A 22,523-nucleotide genomic window follows, 5' to 3' on the forward strand; every position below is an offset into this window, starting at 1 on the left:
ATACAATAAAGCTGCCTTCAAACATGTCAAACACATACAGCAATACAGTGAAATAAATACAATAAAGCTGTCTTCAAACATGTCAAACACATACAGCAATACAGTGAAATAAATACAATAAAGCTGTCTTCAAACATGTCAAACACATACAGCAATACAGTGAAATAAATACAATAAAGCTGTCTTCAAACATGTCAAACACATACAGCAATACAGTGAGATAAATACAATAAAGCTGTCTTCAAACATGTCAAACACATACAGCAATACAGTGAAATAAATACAATAAAGCTGTCTTCAAACATGTCAAACAAATACAGCAATACAGTGAAATAAATACAATAAAGCTGTCTTCAAACATGTCAAACACATACAGCAATACAGTGAGATAAATACAATAAAGCTGTCTTCAAACATGTCAAACACATACAGCAATACAGTGAAATAAATACAATAAAGCTGTCTTCAAACATGTCAAACACATACAGCAATACAGTGAAATAAATACAATAAAGCTGTCTTCAAACATGTCAAACAAATACAGCAATACAGTGAAATAAATGAAATAAAGCTGTCTTCAAACATGTCAAACAAATACAGCAATACAGTGAAATAAATACAATAAAGCTGTCTTCAAACATGTCAAACAAATACAGCAGTACAGTGAAATAAATACAATAAAGCTGTCTTCAAACATGTCAAACAAATACAGCAATACAGTGAAATAAATACAATAAAGCTGTCTTCAAACATGTCAAACAAATACAGCAATACAGTGAAATAAATACAATAAAGCTGTCTTCAAACATGTAATACAAATACAGCGATTCAGTTAAATAAATACAATTCTGAAATAAAATAAGGCTGTCTCAAATGGGCACTTAAGCTCAATATAGCAATTAAAAAATGAATAATCGATGTGTAACACGCCTCTAAATGAGGCAAAATGAAGAACTGTTGATAGTCATAATTAACTGCGTTACATTTTTTAACGCATTAAATTGCAGCATAATTAATTAATCGAATTAACACGTTAAAATGACAGCACTAATATATATATATACAGTATATATACATATATATATATATTAAGGTGGGATTCGATTGAAAAAAAAATCTAATTTTATAATTTTATAATTTTTCTGTATTTGTGATGAATTAATCTCAATTAATCGCAGTTTAATCGTATCAGAATATTTGTCACAAGAAGCCACATTTTTCAATTTCGATGAATTTGGTATATTAGTGAAACTAATGATGGAGCCGTACATACATTTAAACAAGAAAATATAGTTTACTTTGCATCAGTTTGACAGTAGCACAATAAACCTCGAGGGTGTCTATATTCAAGTTTTTATATCACCTGGTTTAAACTAAAGCTCTTTTCATGTCTTGAAAATATTTGTATCATACCATCAAAAACGTATAGAGGGAACTTTGAGTTTGAACCTGCATCTCAAATATGTGGAGATCGTTTTAGGTTTGAGAGCTCATGTTTGCAGAGATAAGTCAAAGTGCTCAGCAGGTGTGAGTGAGTAAGCTGTTGTCTGTGATGGAATGAGGCCATTTCCAGGGGCTCCCTGCCCCTTACCCCAAGTAACGCTGTGCTCCATACAGTGAACTGGTTGGCTGGCTGGGACATGACCAAGCGCGAGCCACGGTGGTGGCTCCGCGGGGCCCGGCAGGGGGCAGTGGACGTCCCCAGGTGGGGAGGGCAGGTTGCGGGGGGCGTGTCCCTCAGCGCAGGCGCTCCCTTGTTGCGTCGTCAGACGCGAGTCTGTCCGGGCGAGTGGGAGCAGCGCGTGTGAGTGTTTGTGTGCGTGTGTGTGTGTGAGAGAGAGTTCTGGATTTGAAAGTGTGTGTTTGTGTCGGACCCCCCCCCCCTCCCCACCTCGCCTCCACACCTCCCTCTCTCTCCCGGACTGGAGACGCCGGAGCTCGGCCACTCGCTCCGGATCCAGACGCTGGAACTGAACTCCACGCGCTGACCTGAGAGCGATGCGCTGGCAGCATGGCCAAGTGGTTCAAGGAGCACTTGGGATTCAAAACCACCAAAGCGCCCCCTCCCGCGCCTCCGAAGCCGGACTACCGACTGTGCCACACCGTGGTTCCCGGCGCGCCGGGCTGCGGAGCCGCCTTCCCCAGCCCCGCGCAGCCGGACATCCTCGCCGCCTACAAACTCCAGAAGGAGCTGGACTTCGAGGACCCGTACACGCCGGGTGGGAATATCGCCTTCGGCTGCGGCTTGAACAGCGCGGGGGACGCGAAGTATGTGTCGCCGAAGCACCGGCTCATCAAGGTGGAGACGGTGGAGAAGAGCAGCGCGGCCGCGGGCGGAGCTGTCACCGTCAGCCAGGCGCTCGCTGTGGGCAGCGTCAAGTCCCCCGCCTCGCCCCCTCCGGACCACGACAACAAGGAGGTTTGTGAAAGTTCAACTTCGACTTCCCGACAGCGCGCCACACGACTCGTCCGAGTCTCCTGTCGTTCCTTTTTATTTCACTTTTATTCCGCGTCAGCGCGACCTGACGCGAGCGGATTTTCCAACCGGCAGAACTCGTTATCGCAACGGCTGTCCGCACCAGTTGCGACATCCACCTCAGTGTAATGACTAACCCGCAGCTCTGGGAGGCTTGGGAGGGGAGAAAACGCGCTGAAATGAAACTTAAACGTCACTTTAAAAGTGTAAAAGAAAGCGACCCAGGAACGCAAACACAGAGGTCAGCAACTTCTGACCTTTCACCAGAGCTGAGCTCCAACGAGTCTCCGAGCTTCTGCATCATAGTCGATTCTGTTATTGTTCTGTGTCCTGTCACCGGCGCTGCGAGTCGCCACGAGTCGACTAGTCGTGACATCATCCTTCACAAGGCCGTCAAGCGTCAAAAGAATGGGACCTTTTGAACACATTTTGAGGAGTTAAAATTGAAATGTAAAGTTTCAAAACATGATTTAACTCTAAACAGTGTTCAGTCGTTTCTCGTAGATGATAAGTACTTTAAGTACTTTACTTAAGTGTATTTATCACATGAGAAAGGGGAAGTGTGGGACAGGTGAACCACCATGTTGCGAGGGAGCTGTGGACACAAATTTTGTATTTAACCTTGTTCCCAATATGGACTTGGTACTCCTACTGAAAAATAGTGTCGCTGATCCTCATCTGCGACACTATTTTGGCTCACAGCTGGAGTCAGTTTAGCCTGAGATTCATCAGTGAGCCAAGTTGGTCGAGGTTAGGACCAAAACTGTGCTCTTTAACTCCGAGAGAGATGAATGAGTGAACTCCGTTGCCATTTCACTTGGGTATCATGAATTCAGGAGAAGACTTACAGAGCGGTTTCTATGTTTCAAGTCTCAAACAAAGCAGTCGAGTGACCGCAGAAGCTCTCCATAGAATTGAGTCTTGGGCTCCTTGACCTTGGTTCTCTCCAGTACTGTTTGGCACTTTCTTTCTTTCCCCCCTTTCCCTTGTTTTTCATCACATAAAGGCAATAAAATGTAGGGTTAACTCAGGATTTTTGTTCTCAGTGTAAGGGGCGTCTTAGATGGGCCTCGGATTAGAGTTAGGCGAGTGGTCTTTCGGAGTCTGATGAGTCGCAGGCGGAGTGGTGTTGATGGAGAATCGTACGTCCTTAACAGTCTTCTTTAAGAGGAAAAGTTTTCCGCGACTGACGGCAAGCGTCCGTTACAAATCTCACTTGACTACTGGTCAACAACAACAGCGGGAATGAGATGAGTGAATGAGAACCATGTTAAATTAGGGTTCTCCCCAGCGCTTTACCAGCATGGGGGCCCCCAATACTCAGAGCAGGACTCCACCTTTTAAGGTAAGAGGACTGTGAAAAATTGAAAATACTCTGTTGCCTCTCTCTTCCCCTCCACCCCCTCATATTCTGACACATCATTGCCACCTCTCTCTGTCGGAGACCCCCCACCATTGACATCACAAAGTTAACTCATTATCAGAAGTGCAAATATTTGAGTCAAAAACTTCAACAGTGGGGGGAAATATGAAGTCAGAGAAGTGGTGTAACTTTGTGCAAAGCTTTCGACCCGTGGCAGCTAGTTCTAGTTTTTCATGCTGATTTTTAGTTCATTAAAAGTACCGCAAAGTCTTGAGTCTGAAGCCACATCCTTGTTGCAGGAATGTGTGACTCTTCTAGCTCTAACTCGCGCTGTCGTCCCCCCCGCCTGCACTCTCTTCTTCACCCTGCGATTTTTTCACCTTCAAGTAGGAGTTTTCTCAACGTTATTGCTGTGAATGACCAGCTACGTTTTGCATTGGCGAGTGAAGGGTTAAAACAGGCTTGAGATTTACAAGAAGGCCTCTTGTTGTGTTGTTTCTATAAGCTCAATTTGGGGAAAGTGATTTCCATGCTTGAAGGGCAGAACTATATATTTGCTTTAATTAGAGCCTTCAGTCCCGACACGTTCACCTCACGCTGCCATATGTTTCTTTTACGAGTTCCTCTGGGAAGCCGGCTGCAGTCAGCACGAAGAAGAAGACAGCCGAGGCAGCTCTGCGTCATGTCAGGAATTCTGGCTGCCAGCTTGCCGGGAGGAAACGTGAGCGCTCCGGAGTCAGCGGGGTTAAGGACACGACAGTGATGAGTGTGGAGGAATGTTTTGGGCGGCTCGTGTTCGGAGCGGAAAGCACAACAAACACGTGGGAACACACATGGCGGCGCCCTGTCTCACAGTGTTTGTGTCATTCACGGTCGCTGCTGGACACGACCCGATGGAGTCTTGAAGACACGACTTTTCGTGAACCCTTCGTATTATTTCACATCAGTCAAGTGCCATGTTGTCGCTCCTGCTGACCTGCAGTTTTCTCTCACAGATTTTAAAACCCTTTTCTCGATCTGTCTGTCTGTCCTCCTGTCTATCTATTTATCTGTCTATCTATCTATCTATCTATCTATCTATCTATCTATCTGTCTGTCTGTCTGTCTGTCTGTCTGTCTGTCTGTCTGTCTGTCTGTCTGTCTGTCTGTCTGTCTCTCTGTCTGTCTGTCTGTCTGTCTGTCTGTCTGTCTGTCTATCTCTCTGTCTGTCTATCTATCTATCTATCTATCTATCTCTCTGTCTGTCTGTCTGTCCATCCATCCATCCTTCCATCCATCTCTCTGTCTGTCTGTCAGTCTGTCCGTCCATCCATCCTTCCATCCATCCCTCTGCTCCCTGTCTTTCTGCCCATCTATCTAACACTTTATTGTAAAGTCATCCGTCCTTTCATCTGCTTATCCCATATCTCTGTCTCTCTATCTAAATTCCTCACCATCTGTATTCCCATCTTTCTATCCGTTTACCCATCTGTCTTTTTAACTACCATCCGTCTATCTGTCCGTACCTGTCTTTATTTGTCTCTCCCTCCATCTGTTCTCTTTTCTTCATTGGGTGCCTTTCAAGTCATCCTTTCATCTGCAACTCCACCTGTCTTTCGGTCATTTTTTGTTTGTCTGTCTCCATATGTCTTTCTGTCAAACCCCATTTATGCTTTTAACCGTTTTCCATGCGCCCGTGTGTGTGTGTCTGCCTGTCTTCCTATATCTGCCTGTCTGTCTCAACAGCACCGAAGCTCTCAACTGAATCATTTTTCTCCTCTAAAGTCCCTCATTGTTCGCTCATGTCAGTCCTGCAGCTCCTCCTGTCGCCTGTTGGACGGACAGATTTTTATCACCGTTCCACTCTGGCAGCTGCCGGAGCTGATTAAACAGATTAGACTCGTCACTTGTTAATTGAAGCTTATTCGGATCCCTTGGCTCCCACTCGCTGTATACATGCGACTTGAACGGACATGAAACACGATGGTGCAGTGGAGGCAGCAGCCGCCGACGTTGTCGATGAGCGACATCAGAGCTGACAGCTGCCGTCTCCAGACGCTTTAAAGGAGCGAACCTATGAATCTATGCTGATGATATATTCACAGGTCTTGACTGGAGGAGGTGAAGTGGAAGACTATCAAGAAGTAGTTTCAGACCAAAAACATTCCTGAAAAAGTCATCTGAGTAGTTTAGCAGCCATAAATACTCAATAAGTTCTCACAGTATTGGCTGTTATTATTGTTCTTCCACTATCAGATCGCAGGCGCAGCATCCAAAGTGAAGAGGCGCAGACTTCCCCGCAACCTCCAGAAGCAGCTTTTCTGGGGAAATACAGAGGTGCTTCGACCAGGGTTTCTCTAAAAAACGACGGAACAGAACGCATCCAGTCAAGAAGTGATTTGTCATTTACTGAACTGGTCACAGCAACAATACCAGTTTTTAAGCAGGAGAAGAAAATCTTCCTCCAAACTAAGTCGTCCTCACGCGGTTTCTCTTTTACTATGTCCGGCTGGAACGCGTGAGCGACGGACTTATCATTATTATGTTGATGTCGGACGTTTTTTCGCGAAAAAATTCCTTTTTTAATATGTTTGATCACATGGGATTTCAACTTTAACCACAGATGATTTTCCTGAATGCATGGCGGCTCTCAGTTAAGCTGTGGCAGTGCGCCAGGCAAGTTTATTTGTGGCGGAAACCCTGGGTTCTAGGTCTGTTTCTCGGGTTTGCCCTGAACACCTCACTGGGTAGGTGTCTGGAAAACACCCAGAAAAGATGCCTGAGCCCCCTCCACCTCCACACTTTGAGACGCTCTGGGATGACAGAGCTTCCTAGAGTCCAGACTCCATGTAAAGAATAGCGATGGCCTTGTTTTGTTGTGGCTGTGTCTGACTTCACAGTGGACTTCAAGCAATGTGGATTATGTGCCTCTCACATTCTCCAAACTCTGGGACCTTGATTTTGAAACAGCTCCAGTTTCATTAAAGCGCGAGCACATGAGATATAGGTGGGACTGTTTTCGTCCCACTCAGCTCTGACTCATGCCTCACTATTATTGTGTTGCACATAAATGGCCTCGACACATCCACAGGATGTCCAATGACTAAATAGTAGCTGGTTTACTGTTGCATTTAAATGTCTATAATGCACCACTCATTGTGCAATGATGTAAGCCTCAGGTGCTTCACTGCTTCACTGCCACGTCTGGTGTGACATGTTGCCACTTCTCGTGGGAACCAGGGCTGAATCCCCAACTCTTGCTACTGTAACGCTCAGTAAAGCCACTGTGGAAAACGGTGTTACTATTTCAGTACAAAGCGTTTCATAGACGCTGTGGTTGATTCCAAATGAAGCGTTTCCAAGAAGATTCCGCTGTTTGTGATGTTTTGGTTCAGTTAGCACCAGATCACCAGGCCAGAAAACTCGCCTGACCTCCACTCCTGAGGGAATCTGTGGGCCGTTCTCAAGAGGCAGATGGAGGACAACAGACCCATCAATAAGGAGGCAGCATTCAATGCAAAATTTTGCCGACGTTGCGTGATTACAATGGTGTTGGCATGATGTCACAATCTATACCGTTGTTATAGCGAAGAGATGGTACTTATACTGGACTGTTTGGGCATCAGACATTAGTTTCAGGAGTGTTGTAGCCATGTCTACCAGCCAGCTACTAGTTACTTACCCTCCTGGTGTGCGTCTGCATATCAGACTGCTGTTATTTTCGGCGGTGTTAATGACCCCACTGTAGCGGAAGCCCTCCGGCATTCTAATGTAACACAGAAAAACCTCACGGTTGCTTCAAAGCTGCTGCGAGCGCTGGGTTTTTAAACTTTAATGAGGATTACTGTTTGTCTGGAAACCAATGTGAGCAACTGCCGCTGATAATTGTTTGCACAGCCGCGTTGGAGCGGGTCTCCAGGTGAAGCTGTTTAGAGTTGTTTATAACGTCGAGCTGTTTACCTGCAGGTGTGAGCGCCAACAGTGGCAGTGTTTGCGAACTCGCTGCAGAGGCTGGAATTTCGGTTGGAACTTAACTGGAGGACTTGTCGGGAACGTGCTCAGCGAGGATGGATGGACTAACACGGTGATGGTTTTGTGCTCAGAAATTACGAATGATCCAAGGTGAACGTCCAGAAAACCGTGTTGAAGCTAGCGCTAACCGGATGGAGAGCTGAAGTGAACCAAGGACCAGTTTGTCTTGTCTGTCTCGGAATGGAAATATTTGCATCTTTGACCTCGGACGACCACTGACAAACAATCGTCCGTCTAAACAAACTTTTAACTTGTGCTGCTGGTTCATGAGTGCAAACTGCCTCTCAATGAGTCAGTGACTGCCGTTAACGCTCCAGTGTTTGCTTTGACTCGGGCCTTTTTCATAGAACTAGCTCTGTGTGGTGGCCCCTCTGGATCAGACCGGTGTTGAAGATGTACTAAAGCACTATGCTAAAACTCTCAGACATACTCTGTTGCCTGTCCAACTACTTCCTGTCTGTTGATCCACGTACTGACCTCACGAAACAAATGCTACAAGTCAGAATCACCATAGTTATTGTTCTTTATAATATTGTTGTCCGGACTGGTCTACTTGAGATGTGTATGACTTTGGCATCTCTCGACTTAATGTTTTTCCCTGTGGGACAGCAGAGCACATCATGCTATGTTTGCGTAGCTAACCAAACAATACGTCTAGGATCAGAAAAGACCTCCAACGCAACAGGAAGCTTAGAATACGGGCGACCATCAAAGCTTTAGTTTAGAGGCTTGGGCTGTGTATTGGTAGGTATCTTGCGATGTGATACAGATCCTGATACGGTGATAAGATAAACTGAAATGTATTGCAATATTGCAAGTTGAGCAGAAAAGGAGTCACATTTGTGAACAATTTGTCATTTTAAGGGGCAAAGAAAATCTTGTACGATTTGTTGTACGATACTATTTACATGAAAACAAGTTTATTTCAGTCAAATTTCAAAATCCAATAGTGGAAAGAATGTCTTCCTTGATCAAAACCACAACTTCAGTTTACAGAAAGAAAATGTTATTACTGTAGTGCAGGTGCAGCAACACATCCAAGTATTTATGTGTTAAATATTGATATAGGGGACTTAAAATATCAATATTAAATCACTGTCAGATATTGCGATACTCTGAAAAGACTGTGATGTTGAACATGTTGATGCAACTCCTCTCATAAGTGTCAAATCAAAAGTGTGTTGTACCTCTGGGATTCATCGTGCTTCCAATTTGTTCCTCGGCCGAGTTCATACGCCCGTTTTCTCCCTTACAACCGAGGTCGGGTCGCAGGGACAGCAGTCAAATTAAAGACTTCTCTGTCCAAAGAAACCTTCTCCTGCTCATCTAGGAAAATCTGAGGCATTCCTTAACTGTAAGATGCACTCTTCCCAGCCTGGCTCTGCCCCGGTAACTCCTCCCAGTTTAACGTCTCTCTTGGGAGACATTCTGACATGACGTCCTAGCCACTTCACTCACTAGCACCGGCGCTCCTCAGACAACCAAGAGAGAGACCAGACACCCTGTGGAGATGACTTGAGTCACTGTATCTGGTTCTTTCTGTTCGTACCGAATCTGTTAGTGAAGGTGGTGACGGCGAAGTCGGGGGGTTGCGCGTGGTGTTGATGTGAGGAGTGTGACAGTTTGACCACACATTAGAGTAGAAATGCGCTCATAAATGGAGAGCTTTGTCTTTTGGTGAACTTTTTATTCGCCGTGACCGTCATCCTCCTGACTGTGGACGCTGTGCTGATCCTTTCCGATCTCGCGCTTCATCCTGCCCTCAACGGTTAGGGCTGGTCTGTTCATGTGCAAGTCTGTGTAAGTGTTGCCGTGATGGTTTCATCATTCAAAGTCAAACTAAAGAAAGCAGCTTCACCAAGAAAGTGCAGTGCCTTTGATGCATCAACCTGAATGATTATCCAAGGAAAATCAAATTGTCTTGTCTCACATTGCTGAACAGAAAAAAAAAAAGAAAAACCCTGGATTGTCTCCAAAACTTTAATGGGTTTTCTTCCTTGCTGCGTGAGCCAAAGTTCCGCCGGTGCAATTCTCCTCCACACACTCCTGCAATTAAACAAACACCCTCGCAGATTCAGGCAACTGGGTTTGAGTCAGAGCGCAGCAGCCGGGTAGTAAACACAGAGTTTGGTGGTTTCCTCTCGAGAAACTGTCAGAGCCGCTCCGCTCCTTTACATTGATCCTTTAATTACTTGACTCATGAATGCTAATTATATCAGCGCTCCTCTAATGCCTGCAATGCCGATGGAAGTATCGAGCCGTCGGGGGGAGTCAGAGTCCGAGTAAAGAGCCAGATGAGGTGGAAAAACAAAGCATCTGTTTTCAGGGTGAATTCTAAAGTCCGTGTTTGGGAGGCTGGTGTTTTTAACAAGGTCATTAAAAGGCTCATCTCGCGGCTCGCCGCTCTGCTCAGCACTAACTTAACTTTTCTCAAGGACGCTGGGAGGAGATGTGCGCGCCTCACAAACACTCGCAGAAGTGTGAGCTCGGTGAGAAAGTGCTGGTGATAGACGCACAGGGAATTGTTGCTTCTTTCGGAGCCATTCTACCCTGAAGAGGATCTGCTTGTTGTCTCCGACAGTGAGTCAAAACTTCATTTAGCATCTGCCTGTCCCAGCCACTTGGGGCACCACCTGGGGGACATCCTGGACAGGCCACATACAGACAACCACTCACACCTGCAAGCGCTGTAGTGTCATCTGTTAACTTCTTTGTGTTTTCGGGAGGAAACCAGAGCATGTACCCTCCAGAAATACCCCCAAACAAACCATCTTTCTGTCGGACTGCATTAAACAAATGATCCGTTTCAGATTCCTGACATCACACACCTTCGATGTGGTGCATGTTGTGCAGTAAAAACAGGATGTGATGTCATCTCTGAAAGACTTTGTGTGTCCTACTTCGTTCAATAGTCTGCCACACATAATGGAAGAACACATATAATTACGCTGGCGTTCCAGTAAACGCTGCTTTGGGAGCGCCCTGTGTGGGATTAGCATCTATTCACAAAGTGAATCCTGCTGTTGGGTCAAAGCATTTTGCGTAACAAATTCCGCTGAAATAGTTTTGGAACGGTGAGTCTTATCTGGTCCAGGCGGATCCTCAGATATTCCCAGCCTGCATCATGTGCCTGATAAAGGGCTCTGGAATTCTGTCTACCTCCACTGAAATCCACGTCAGACAGACTTTAGCAGAGTCATTTTGGCCTTGAACAGGATGCCACAAAGGATCGAATTGACTTGTGCTGTTGGCAGTGTTTAAGTTAATCACACAACTATAAAGTGAAATGTTTACAGCTAACCCTTGATTCGAAAAGACCCAGTGTGGTCCCATTTTCACACACCGGAATGCTTATCCTGCTATGCCCCCAATCCTGGTTTAAACGTCCGGGTTTTACCCAGGGATAGGTTCGGCAAGAGGTTGGCATAATCTCTGATCAAGTGAGCACTTTGTTTTCCCTGGTAAACATTCTGGAAGGAGAAATTACCTTGTACTCATTTGCAAACCTAAATGCGATTAGGAATAAGGTGGTTTGCTCTCTCCGGTTCGGTGGAGAGTTCTTGCCCCAAGTGGTGGAGTTTAAGTATCTCGGGGTCTTGTTCTCAAGTGAGGGAAAAGGGGAGCGTGAGATTGATAGATGGGTTGGTGCAGCGGCAGCAGTGATGCGGTCGCTGTATCGGACCGTCTTGGTGAAGAGGGAGCTGAGTCACAAGACCAAGCTCTGGATTTACCGATCGATCTACGTTCCCACCCTCAGCTATGGTCACGAGCTTTGGGTCATGACCAAAAGGATGAGATCGCGGATACAAGCGGCTGAGATGAGTTTCCTCCGCAGGGTGGCTGGGCCCCACACCCTTAGAGATAGGGTGAGGAGTTGGGTCATCCGGGAGGAGCTCGGGGTGGAGCCGCTGCTCCTCCACATGGAGAGGAACCAGTTGAGGTGGCTCGGGCATCTGATTCGGATGCCCCCTGGACGCCTCCCTGGGGAGGTGTTCCGGGCATGTCCTACCGGGAGGAGACCCCGGGGAAGACCCAGGACTCGCTGGAGAGATGATGTCTCCGGTCTGGCCTGGGAACGCCTCGGGATCCCCCGGGAAGAGCTGGAGGAGGTTTGTGCGGATCGGGAAGTTTGGGCTTCCTTGCTCTGAATGCTGCCTCCACGACCCGACTCTGGATAAGCGGCAGAAGAAGGTGAAGGTAAATGCGATTAGGCACCACAGAAACCCCCCCATTACCCCACCATTGGACGTTCTTGTGTCCTGGCAGAAACGCCTAAGCAGCAGATGGACCCTTCTCAGTAGACCAACCATGTCAAGGCCATTGATCTATAGCTACTTTCACAGCTGAGGCCGAGTTGGAGTTGGAGTTAAAACTTCCCATTTACCCCCATCTAGGCCATAACTGTAACCAGGAACAGCTCCTGAACCTGAGCGGCGTCCAGGAGTTGTCCAGATAGGGTCACACACTTACCTCAGTTTATATGGTTTTCGCTGCCATAATTGAGCAATGCCAGTCATTACTGATATGTTCATCTCCAGAGCCTCCGACTGCGACCGGCCGCTCGTACTTTTGGGACCAAATTTGGAGACAGCACAAGTAAATCAACGACCTACTCTCAAGCCCTCAACATATAGAATCAAATATTGAATCCTGTATTTATATCTGCCTTGAATATAGCCATTATCATGGTGTCGCTACTCAGCTAATTGTTAGCAAATCTCAGATTCTTCTTGTACAGGAAATTGAGTCCAAGTTGCAGAACTAAGAGCCTCTGTATAAGGAATATTTGTGAGAAGTGCCTGGCAATTCCTTCTCAGAGTTCTCACAGTTTGATCTGTTGTTTGGGAAAATATCGACTTAGTTTACACAGGTTATTACCGTCTCATGACATGGTAATGTTGCGGATAATCCGTTGGCGAGTTGCAGCGCAAGGTGGTCGGACAAAACCACATCGTCTGCAAAAAGCGTTTCAGTTATCGAATCAGCTTCCCACCGTGACTTTGCTTTTTTTTTTTTCAAAACAAAAACCAAAAGTAGCTTTGAAGGAAATGTTCATCTCCGGTTCAGGCTGAGCACAATAGTGCCAATCGTGTGAAGCCATGAATGGAACTAAGCCCCAGGAACAATATGTGAATGAATTTTTTTGGCTGGAAACGTTACCCAAGTATGAGAAGGAGTTGAAGCGACACACCTTCCACAACCACAATGCTCATGTGCGGACAGATCTGACTTGTCTGCCAGCAGTTTGTGGCCGAAGCGTTGATTTCCTTTCACATAGAAGATCCCTTCACCCCAGCACTTCTGACATGTGCTTTCAAATCTATCCCATCAGTGCCTCAGATAGGAGCCCGCGGGTCAATATCAGCTGAGTCGGTGAAAATGCTTTTACTTCAGGGAGACTGCAAGTAAATGAAAGCAACAGAGTTCATCATGTTTTTGGGGCTGGTTCCATTTTGAGGTGCAGTTTTCGACGCGTTGAAAGGAGCACCAGACTGAATGCCACCAAAAAGAGCAGTGTAATTACACGGTTATTAGAGTAGTTGAACCGTTGCATCTCTAGAATGTCCTGATTTAAAGATTCTTTGTCACTGGAGTCCCAGATGAAAATATCGAAGTTCTCATTTGGAATCACAGGAATTGGACAAGATCAGAAATGATTATGTCTGAGGGACACGCTACGGAGAACAGGTTTGGATATGTGGAGCGGAGAGACAGGGAACTCCTGACTGGATGCCATGTCATCAGGGTTTTAGCTTGGGTTTTTGAGACAGGGTGTCCCAATGTCCGGCCACCTGGTGGGGTTGCTTTTTTCCCCAGTTCGCCAACAGTTATTACTGCCAGAAAAGATTAAAACATATAAAAATATTTATATTATTTGTAAATATTTCCTTCCCGTCTGGATTTCGCCTGAAAATACACACGTTGCCCTCAATGGTAAAGCCGCAGTTCCACCGAGGCATGAGAATTGGGGATTCCGATCTAATTCAGTGAAATTATTGACACTCTTTTCATTTCACTTGTGTGATGGGACTTAGATTTGGGAACTATACGGGCACTAATGATCGGAAATACTGGGCGTCCAGTTTTTTCAGTTCACTACTACTAATTATTATTATTATTATTACTAGTAGTACTATTTGTTGTTGAAACGACAAATAATAACCGAATAGTTGATCGGAGATGATAGTGTGAAATATAAAATATCATAAACAAGTGACTCTTAATACTCACCAAAACCTTTTTTTTTTTTTTTTTTGAGGGGAGATTTTCAATTCTGTTATTAGTTCTACAATTTCAAGAACATTGAGTAAAGGTGAATTTTGAACAGTTTCTTTTCATAGCCATTTAAACAGAGGTTTTGTTTATTTGAATTAGGTCACTGACTGTGATTGAGTCACTGGAAGTCATCGGTGAGCAGCCATTGAACCACTGATCCTGTTTTGTTGTGTGAACCAGGAAGGAAAACGCGTCACCTGGTCCCTTGAATAACATGCAAATATCTTCCGGCCCCGATCAGAATCATCAAAGATTTCCATTTCGTGTTGTCAGACTTCAAAGACTCTTTACGTCAGAGTGTTTTTTATTCTTCCCAAAGACAACTTCACAGCTCCTGTGAGCAGGTCTGCTCTCTCCTATCATTAAAATCCAGAGCTGTGTCTCACGTAGAGCTGCCAGCCGTGATTGTTCAGCTTCCTGTTTGGCCAACCGCAAGCCGAGGTGTCGAAGAATGCCGTGCATTTCCGGAGCTATTTTGAGCATCTCGAGTATTTACTCGGCCGTGCAGGTCAGTCATTGTACTTACTGTTATTACCAAGTCATACAACCTGTTTCTGCCACAACAAAGGTGCAAGCACGACTTCAGAAACGGAAGGAAGCAGTTGAGTTTGCGGTCAAAAGCCCCGCCTCCTCTGCTGCATGAATGAAGTCACCCACTGGAGGAAACACTGATGAGACATCATGTTGTGGTGCTGAAATTGAGAGCTTCAAGGTTGTTCTTGTCACCAGGATATAATTTTCATCAACATTCGCACCATAGCAGACCTGTAATCATAGAGTGTAATGGAACTGCTCTGGTTTCACCTCGGATCCCTTCACCCTGAGTGGAGTAGCGCTGGTTTCTTCTTGTCTTCACTTGAAATATTTGGATGTTCAGCTGGGAATTTCAGAACTTTCATTGTTTGAGGTCCCAGTGGTCTGACACGGCCTCACCGACCCAGAAACACCTGAAGCTAACATGCCCTACGTTGTTGCGTGTTGTAATGCAGCCAGGGTGGAGACCAAAGGGCTACATGTCCAGATGCTCCCTCTGGTGTTCAAGTATCTTGCAGTCTGGTTCATGAGTGAGGGTAGGATGGAGCCAAAATGAGTTTTCTCTGCAAATTAAAGTTGCTCTCCTGTGTCTTGAGGGGACGGTGAAAGTGTCTTGGGCATCTCTTCAGGTTGCCGGTTTGATGCCTCCCTGCTGGGGCACCAACAAAGACGAAGAATACAAGCAATATCCGGCACTTACGACCGGTATCAGTCGCAACCAACCAGTCGTAAGTCGAATGCCATTCAAAATAGGCGACGCTAGGGTTATAGCGACTACTGTAGTGGTAGATCGCTGAGTGAGAGTGAGATGCTGGAATACTGTGCTGCCGTAATTGTTGTGCGCGTTGCCGGGCTGCTTCGTGATGCTACGTGCTGCGGTGCCAGACGTTGAATAAAAAAATAAAATAAAATAAGCATCTGCTTCCCGTGGTCGTAAATACCGGTGGTTGAAGTCAAACAGGTTGTAAGTCGGATGTTACTTGTAGAAGGTTTCTGGAGAAGGGGAGGTCTGGGCCTTTTAACTTGGACTGCTGCCCCCACGACCATACTTGGTCAGACGGAGACAATGGCTGGTGCCTGACTGGAGCATGTCGCCTAGGTTCAGAGCGATGGGCTTGTAAAACTGAATTGGACCGGAAATATACAAATGTATATGATAATAATGGCTGTTATTCTGACAACATTACAAGCTTCATCCAAACCAGTTCTGACAAGAGCTTTTCTGGTTAGCAAAGCTTGAAAACAAGATGTTTTTAGGGTTAAAATATAACATGCAATGTGGCGCTCCTGAACAAATCAATGATTTCAGCGGCCGCTCTTGGCTCAATTATTTACCCGAAGAGAGTTTGTTAAAGGTGGTGAAGGTTTCTTTTTGTGCTGGGTCGAAGGAAGCAAGTGTCACAGGCTGCGCCCGCTGGAAGGAAAGTAAGGAACGGCTTTAGGATTAAGGAAGTGCTCCCTTCCTGGCAGGAAGTGTTTACAACTTGGTGACATTCCCTTTTAACGTGACAAGTCTGGACCTGCAGCTCGCTGGAATCCAGACGGCTGCAGGACTTAAATATTAACAGGGTTCTCAGCTGTTGACCAGCAGGGACGTGAAAAAAATAGTGAGAAATAGCGTCAGCGTGAGACTCAAGATAGTCTGTGGAGTGGAGAGAGGGAGGTGGGATACAGAAAGGCATGGATGTTGGGCTCCTCCCTGTTCTGTGGAGCAACAAGACAAGACCTGAGTGTCCAATTCAGAGGCCACAAACCCTTACGTCAAACTGCCCTCAGACCATGCTTTGAAACTGCCTTGCTAAAAACCTGCTACATACATTTGAAATACTGCTCAGGTTTTATTATATGAGTAAATTTGACAGTCAAAAATTAAAATGGATTAAAGAGTCTTTGAAGAGTGGTTGGGTCCTTTATAGATCTGAGGCAGGGGACCCACTCTGGGAGTTTTAAGCTTGTTTTTGTGGTTTGAAATGTCAGCAATGTCAGGAGGACGACTCCTTTTAAGGTAGACTTTAAAGGCTCATGAAGGATGTAATTAGCTCTGCTTTTGTCCTCCCTGTCGCTGCCCTCATCTCCTCATCGGAGACACCCACAAGCTGGGAAATAGTCCTCGGAGGGACCCCGTGAGGTCTGAGGTAGTCCTCAGAAGGTGCTGGAGAAAGTCCACTTGTGGGTGGTAACTCCAGTCCATAGCTTGCAGCAGACCATCAACATTTTTCTTGCGAGTGTTTTAGTGTGTGTTCCTGACAGTTCCTCGCAAACTAGCAAAGCTGACCCCAATGGGCTCAAGCTTCGGTGGTCCCTGCTATGGGATTCAGAGTCTGGTGGGTCAAAAGTGTGGGCGCTTCAACCATAGTGACTCCTCAGTTCTGTAGCCACTCAACGGAACTTCACCTGCTTTTCTGTTTTTTTGCACTAAATTGTGAAGTGATTTCGGTTGCACTGGATTGTTTGAAAGGTGCTCTGTGAATGAACCTTTGCTTGACTTGACTGACTGATATCCAAGGAGTTCTAGTGTGGAAGGATCTTGGTCGACTGTCTTTGCAACTGGACCTATTAATTTAGAATCATACTGCCCCCTTGAGCACAAAAGCTAAACCCCATTAAAACTATGTGTTGGTCCCATGTTCGATGTTTGATGCACTTTTTCTATTAGCGTGATCAACAGAACCATAGTTAAGTAATACTGAAATACTATAAGTATTAATAAGTATTGAATACTTAAAAAAAGAAAGGAAGAAAAATACAATCATCTTTTCAAATCTCAAATCAAACAAATGCTAAATAAATATGTTTATGGTCAGTCAATCGTACGCAATCGCAGTTTTTGCCTGTAATTTCTCAGGTGTAATTGCAGGTTGACTTCTCTCGTCTTCCGTATTTAAGGAGACAAAACATGTTTGAGTCATGATCACGAGCCTTAGACGGTTTTCGGAATATGGCTGCAACTAACAATATTTTAATCGTTGACTAGTCGGCAAATGATGTTCAACGAATACGTCATGTTTCATTGTTGTGTTGTAAATACAGTGAAACTGAATATAAATAAAAAGTATGCCAATTTTATATTGTCAAATATTGTTTTGAGATTTTAGATTTGAAATTTACTTGCTCAAAATGCAGTGTGGAATGTTTATGTCCAACGTGTAATGGTCCCATACTTTTGATGTTTTGGGTCATGATGGTCTCATGGCTTCAGCCATTTTATCAGTGACGTCACGACTAGTCGACCGATGAACCTGTGATTTTTGTCGTCTCTGTTGACTAGTTGGCGCAGTGTTTTCATATTGATATCTTTGACAACCTTAACAACTGCACAGGCACAGTCATGTGAAAGGACTTGATGATTCATAGTTGCTCAACCGCATGCTTTGCTTTTCCCGTACTCAGTAAAGTGAAAGTGAAATTAAACTCGGCACTCAGGTCCATAATATAAAGAAAGGCCACAAAAATCTCCCTCTACACTTTGCTGCCTCTCGATTATTTCCAGTGGTGACAAGAATAGTTGCCACTGTCAACGCTATGGATCGCTGCCGCTGTCTAACAACCAACAGCGTTTCATTGTCGCAGCACCAGCGGAAACTTTGCCAATAAATCTCGCGCCTAACTGTGAGTGGCAACGCGGAGAAATTGGATTTTCTCCAGTGTGTCGTCGAGCGCTTAATCTTTAATATATGTCACATATGCAGGGACCTTTAATGTGGTGCAACCTCTTCTTTGTCCTCTGTTGAAGTTAAGTGGCTGCGCGTGGTGTTTTTCAATGAAGAAGTGTCCTCTGGGACGGCGACAGAGGCTGATTCGAATTCCAGAAACTTGAATTCGTCTGCTAATGGGGATTATTTTGGATGGTATAATTAAAGTGGTAGATGATCCATCTGGATTGCATAAGTTCTCCAGAAGCTAAAGCACCTGACTGGAATCGGGGGCGTCCATTCTCCTGTAGGGGCACTTCTGAGTAGACTCTTAAAGAGCCTCTATTGACTGTCTGAGTGGCGGCGTAAAAGTCTACCATCAATGTAGCTGTTGAAAGGTAGACGATGACGTCGGCCTGGCAACGACAGTTCGAGCTGCCTCTAGACGTGCTGCAGACACGCCAGGCTAGCTAAACCCAGCACTCACAACGCAAGATGAAGTGAGTGCCACCACTGTTGTTGGTGGGATGTCTGATGCTGATGCCCCTCAAAATGCAGGAAATTCAAGGGGGTTGAAATTGCAAAATTGCCCCCAGACCCGCCTCAAGATCTCACACTGTTGGCACTCCGCGTCTCAAAATCCTAGCCTGGTGGTAGGACTGGAAACGCTTCCTGAATTTAAACTGAAAGTAACATTGTTTCATGCGTGGTTTTAAGTGACACAGCGTGTCAACTGGTGATGAGGCTTCATGAAACGGTGTCCTCATTTTCAGGTGGTGCTCAATGTTAAAAAAAAACGGCTGTTCAAATCCAAAGATTTTAGAACAGAGTGCCATTCATCTGCAACTCTTGCATTGACTTCATAAGATGAACCTTTGAGGGCTTGTGGTGATGATGCAAAGCTTGAAAAAGAGGACGTCCCATGTACGATCACCCAGCTCTTACGCCTACGTTTACCTGAAGGCAGTGTTGACACACCGTTTGAGAAACACTGGTATTTCTGAATGGTAGTGAAGGGAATGGAGCCAACTCCCTTCAGCATGTGAGACAATGCCAAGAACGTCAAAACCTCAGCCAAGTTTGATTGAGCGCTTATCAAAAGTAGCGACCTGCGGAATATGAATCGCTCCTGGAAACACTTGGAGAGAAATTTGATATAAATGGACATATGACTTTTACTGAGGATAAAGTGTCTTGCCTCGTGGCTTTGGTTAAAAGAGGTCCACGTAGCCTCCCGCGGAGTTAGCTTAGCAAATAATTCGATTCGGACCTGGGCTGTTTTTCTCAATCGGTGACAAGCGTCTTCAGTCCGAGCGCCAACAACAAGCAAAGACGTGGAGATATTTGGCTTCGGCTCGGCTGCTGATGTAAACAAAGATTCATCTCCGATTAGGTACACAACTCATTTATGTAAATGGACCGTGGACTGGAGGGAGATAAGCTTCCAGTCCCGAACATGTGCGCGCGTAATTCCCTCTGCCTCACCGGCGGCTGCCGCAGACGTATGAGTCTGCAGCTTGAGTGTTTTAAGGATTAGCATCCATCTTTTCACATCAATGTGCTCAGCCATCAGTTCCACACGTGTCTCCTTCAAAGGCTTCAGCTCACGTCTGGCAGCCCACTTATTTATTACGCCCCCACTTGCCCCTTTAAGCTCCCCACCACATTTTAACTGTTGGTTCCTCAGATCTTTACACACTTGCCGATGCGAGATGGCTTTTCGCACGGGGGCCGGTGTTAAGCCAGTTCTCTGAGCCCCGGTTCACGTGGGTTGCCGTGGGAACGCCGCCAGATTTACTAACATAAGAAGCGACACCGTCGTGCGAGAAAAAGACCTGAAGCTATGTGAGTGGAAGTCAGCACGGGGCTTGTCAGAGGAGGTTTGAAACATTCGGAGGTGCATGAAGGTGAACGCTTCAACCGCAATCAGCCGCTGGAGAGGAGCGAGTCGTTTTGATCATCGGAGCCCGTCGCAATCACCGCGCCGCACAGGCTGGTCGTCGGAGGTCAGGGGAGACATGTCACTCACACTTGAGGTGAATTGTTTTCTGCTTCTCTGTTCTCTGTAAAGTAAAATCAAAAGTTGACGCGTTTTTTTTTCCCCACCGTCTGTGGTGCCCTCAGACGGTGGGGGTTGTTCCACAGATGAGGAGCAGCAGTGTGGTCTTCCTTGGTGTGAAGTTTGGTTTTGGTGGCTCTAGAGACGGTTCTTGTTTAGAGAGGGGAGCTTTGACATCTGCTGGGTGAGGAAGGGTGGAGCTTTGCTGTGGATCCTCAGATGGGTGAGATGGTTTACTTCATAGTGAAGGAGGAGGCAGAGTTTCCGCCAAGATTCTTTTTTAAACTGTGGCGTAGCATGGATAGCAGCCAACCAAGAAGCAACGTTTTGACATTAATAAACTATATATAATACTAAATTGGCAACAATGAAAATGCTAGTTTTCAATTCTAAGAAGTAAACGTCTCTCTGTCTGCAGCTGTCCTCGCGCAGTCCATTCTTTGACATCTCTGGTGGGAATGCACCACTTGAGTTCTGCGAACAATGGACTTCAGTCTAATGTGTAATGTATTCACTGCATTTACAACACAACGAATGAAACATGCCTTAATGTTTCTTTCTGGATTGTTCTAGTCCTCCATGATCCGTTTGTTCCGATGTTTTCACTTCATTGAAATATGAGATTTCATCCTTAAAAAGGTATTGTGGCTCTCATGGTGGTGCATCATGCTTATTTACATGTAGCAGAAACCCTGAGAAGTGTTGGATGAGAGTGTGAAATGCTTCCTCACTCTCATCAGGATCTGGCCATCTCTTTTCTGTATACGCTGGAGCTTCTACAGACGCTTACTGGAGAACCTGTTGAGAAGAGTGTTGCAGTTGTCCATCCTGGAGTCTTGTGGAAAGAGAAATGTGGGGTGGAGCTTGGAGATGTGATGTGATTTTTTGTCATTTCAGGAGGAGAACTTAACCCGCTGTGTTGTGAATAGCTGGGAGTGTGATTTATAGATGTGATCTTCTAGTCACTCCCAATGACATCCTCTTCTCACGCTGACTCTGATTCACTATGGCAGTGACCACGACTGTCCTATGAAGTCACTCTTGGACTATCGTCTTAAACTCCATCTACATCTGGCCATTACTCTGGATGGTGAAGCTCGAATACTCCTCCATCCTTCTTTCGTGTGACCGTCCATCTCCATCACCTCCTGCTTCCTCTCACCATAAAGTCAGCATCAGCAAACATGAGGATTATAATCTGGATTGTTGCGTCCTCAGGAATGTCAAAGTTGTGTCCAGCAGATGACTAATGTGGCTGTGTAACACAGTGCCTGAAAAGAGTCTGTGAATCATCAACTGAGGGAGGAAGAGAACATTTCTCAGTCAGGAATTAGTGTCACGTGGTTTCCAGCTCACAAGTTCATCCTGGGTCACCTGTGTTTTGTATTTCGTAAGTCTGTTCTAGCTGATCTCAATGATGATATATAGTAGCAGAGCGGCCATTTTGTAACTTTTAACAAGGTACAAACATTTAAAGTTTTATTTTGATGGGAAGCTACTCTATTCCTGAGTAAGATTCACTGAGTACTGGTGCTCGTACTCTGCAACTGAATGGATGAACTGCAAGAATGGAGCTTGTCGCTTCTGTGAAAAATGTTCCACACAAAACAGGTGTTGGTTCACCTCGATCACAAAAGATAAGTACATCTACGGTTCATGTTCATCTCTCTGTGTCAGGGTGACACAATAAAAAAGTCAAACCTTCTGAGTGAAAGTAGGTTTTTCACTCACAGTAAGCTTTGACGGGAGCGTCTTGAGCTTTCGGTGGCCGTGTTTAAAAATATTTTTCACACCAGAAGCATCTTTATTTGAGGTGAAAATCTTCTGATGTGGATGGATGAATGATAAAAGAGAGTTTTTCAGACGATCTTTGCCCTTAAAACTACATCTTTGCTTCTTATTTTCCCACTGTCGAAGGAAAAGAGCAGTGGCAGAAAGGACTGGAATTCTTGAATGCGACTGAGCCGCTAAGCACTGACTCGTATTAGGTTATCAGTAGCTGAAATCCCTGGTGGCATGGCACATAAATCAAACGCGGCGGTCAGGACCCTCCAACCCTCTAACTGGCTGCAGAGGAGATTCCAGTCAGGGCTCAACCCTGAGCAGGCTCAGATGCTTTCAGCCCTTCCAGCTCCCGTCACGACATCAATATCACATCCTGTCGGCTGCTGA

General features: G+C 45.5%; 1 protein-coding gene across 4 annotated transcripts in view; it reads left to right on the forward strand.

The window, feature by feature from the left end:
• Window positions 1–1,841: 1,841 nt before the first annotated feature.
• Window positions 1,842–22,523, forward strand: part of LOC128759667 (SH2 domain-containing adapter protein F-like) — a 113,039-nt gene continuing 92,357 nt past the window's right edge. For 3 of the 4 annotated variants that reach the window (XM_053866804.1, XM_053866802.1, XM_053866805.1), the window contains exon 1: window positions 1,843–2,419. In XM_053866804.1, coding sequence (XP_053722779.1) covers window positions 2,012–2,419 — 408 coding nt within the window. In that variant the 5' untranslated portion in view covers window positions 1,843–2,011. Of the gene's footprint in view, window positions 2,420–22,523 lie in introns of all 4 variants that reach the window. The other variant, XM_053866803.1, reaches the window with a different exon arrangement.

The sequence above is a fragment of the Synchiropus splendidus genome, chromosome 5, assembly GCF_027744825.2.
Source record: "Synchiropus splendidus isolate RoL2022-P1 chromosome 5, RoL_Sspl_1.0, whole genome shotgun sequence".
NCBI lineage: Eukaryota > Metazoa > Chordata > Actinopteri > Syngnathiformes > Callionymidae > Synchiropus > Synchiropus splendidus.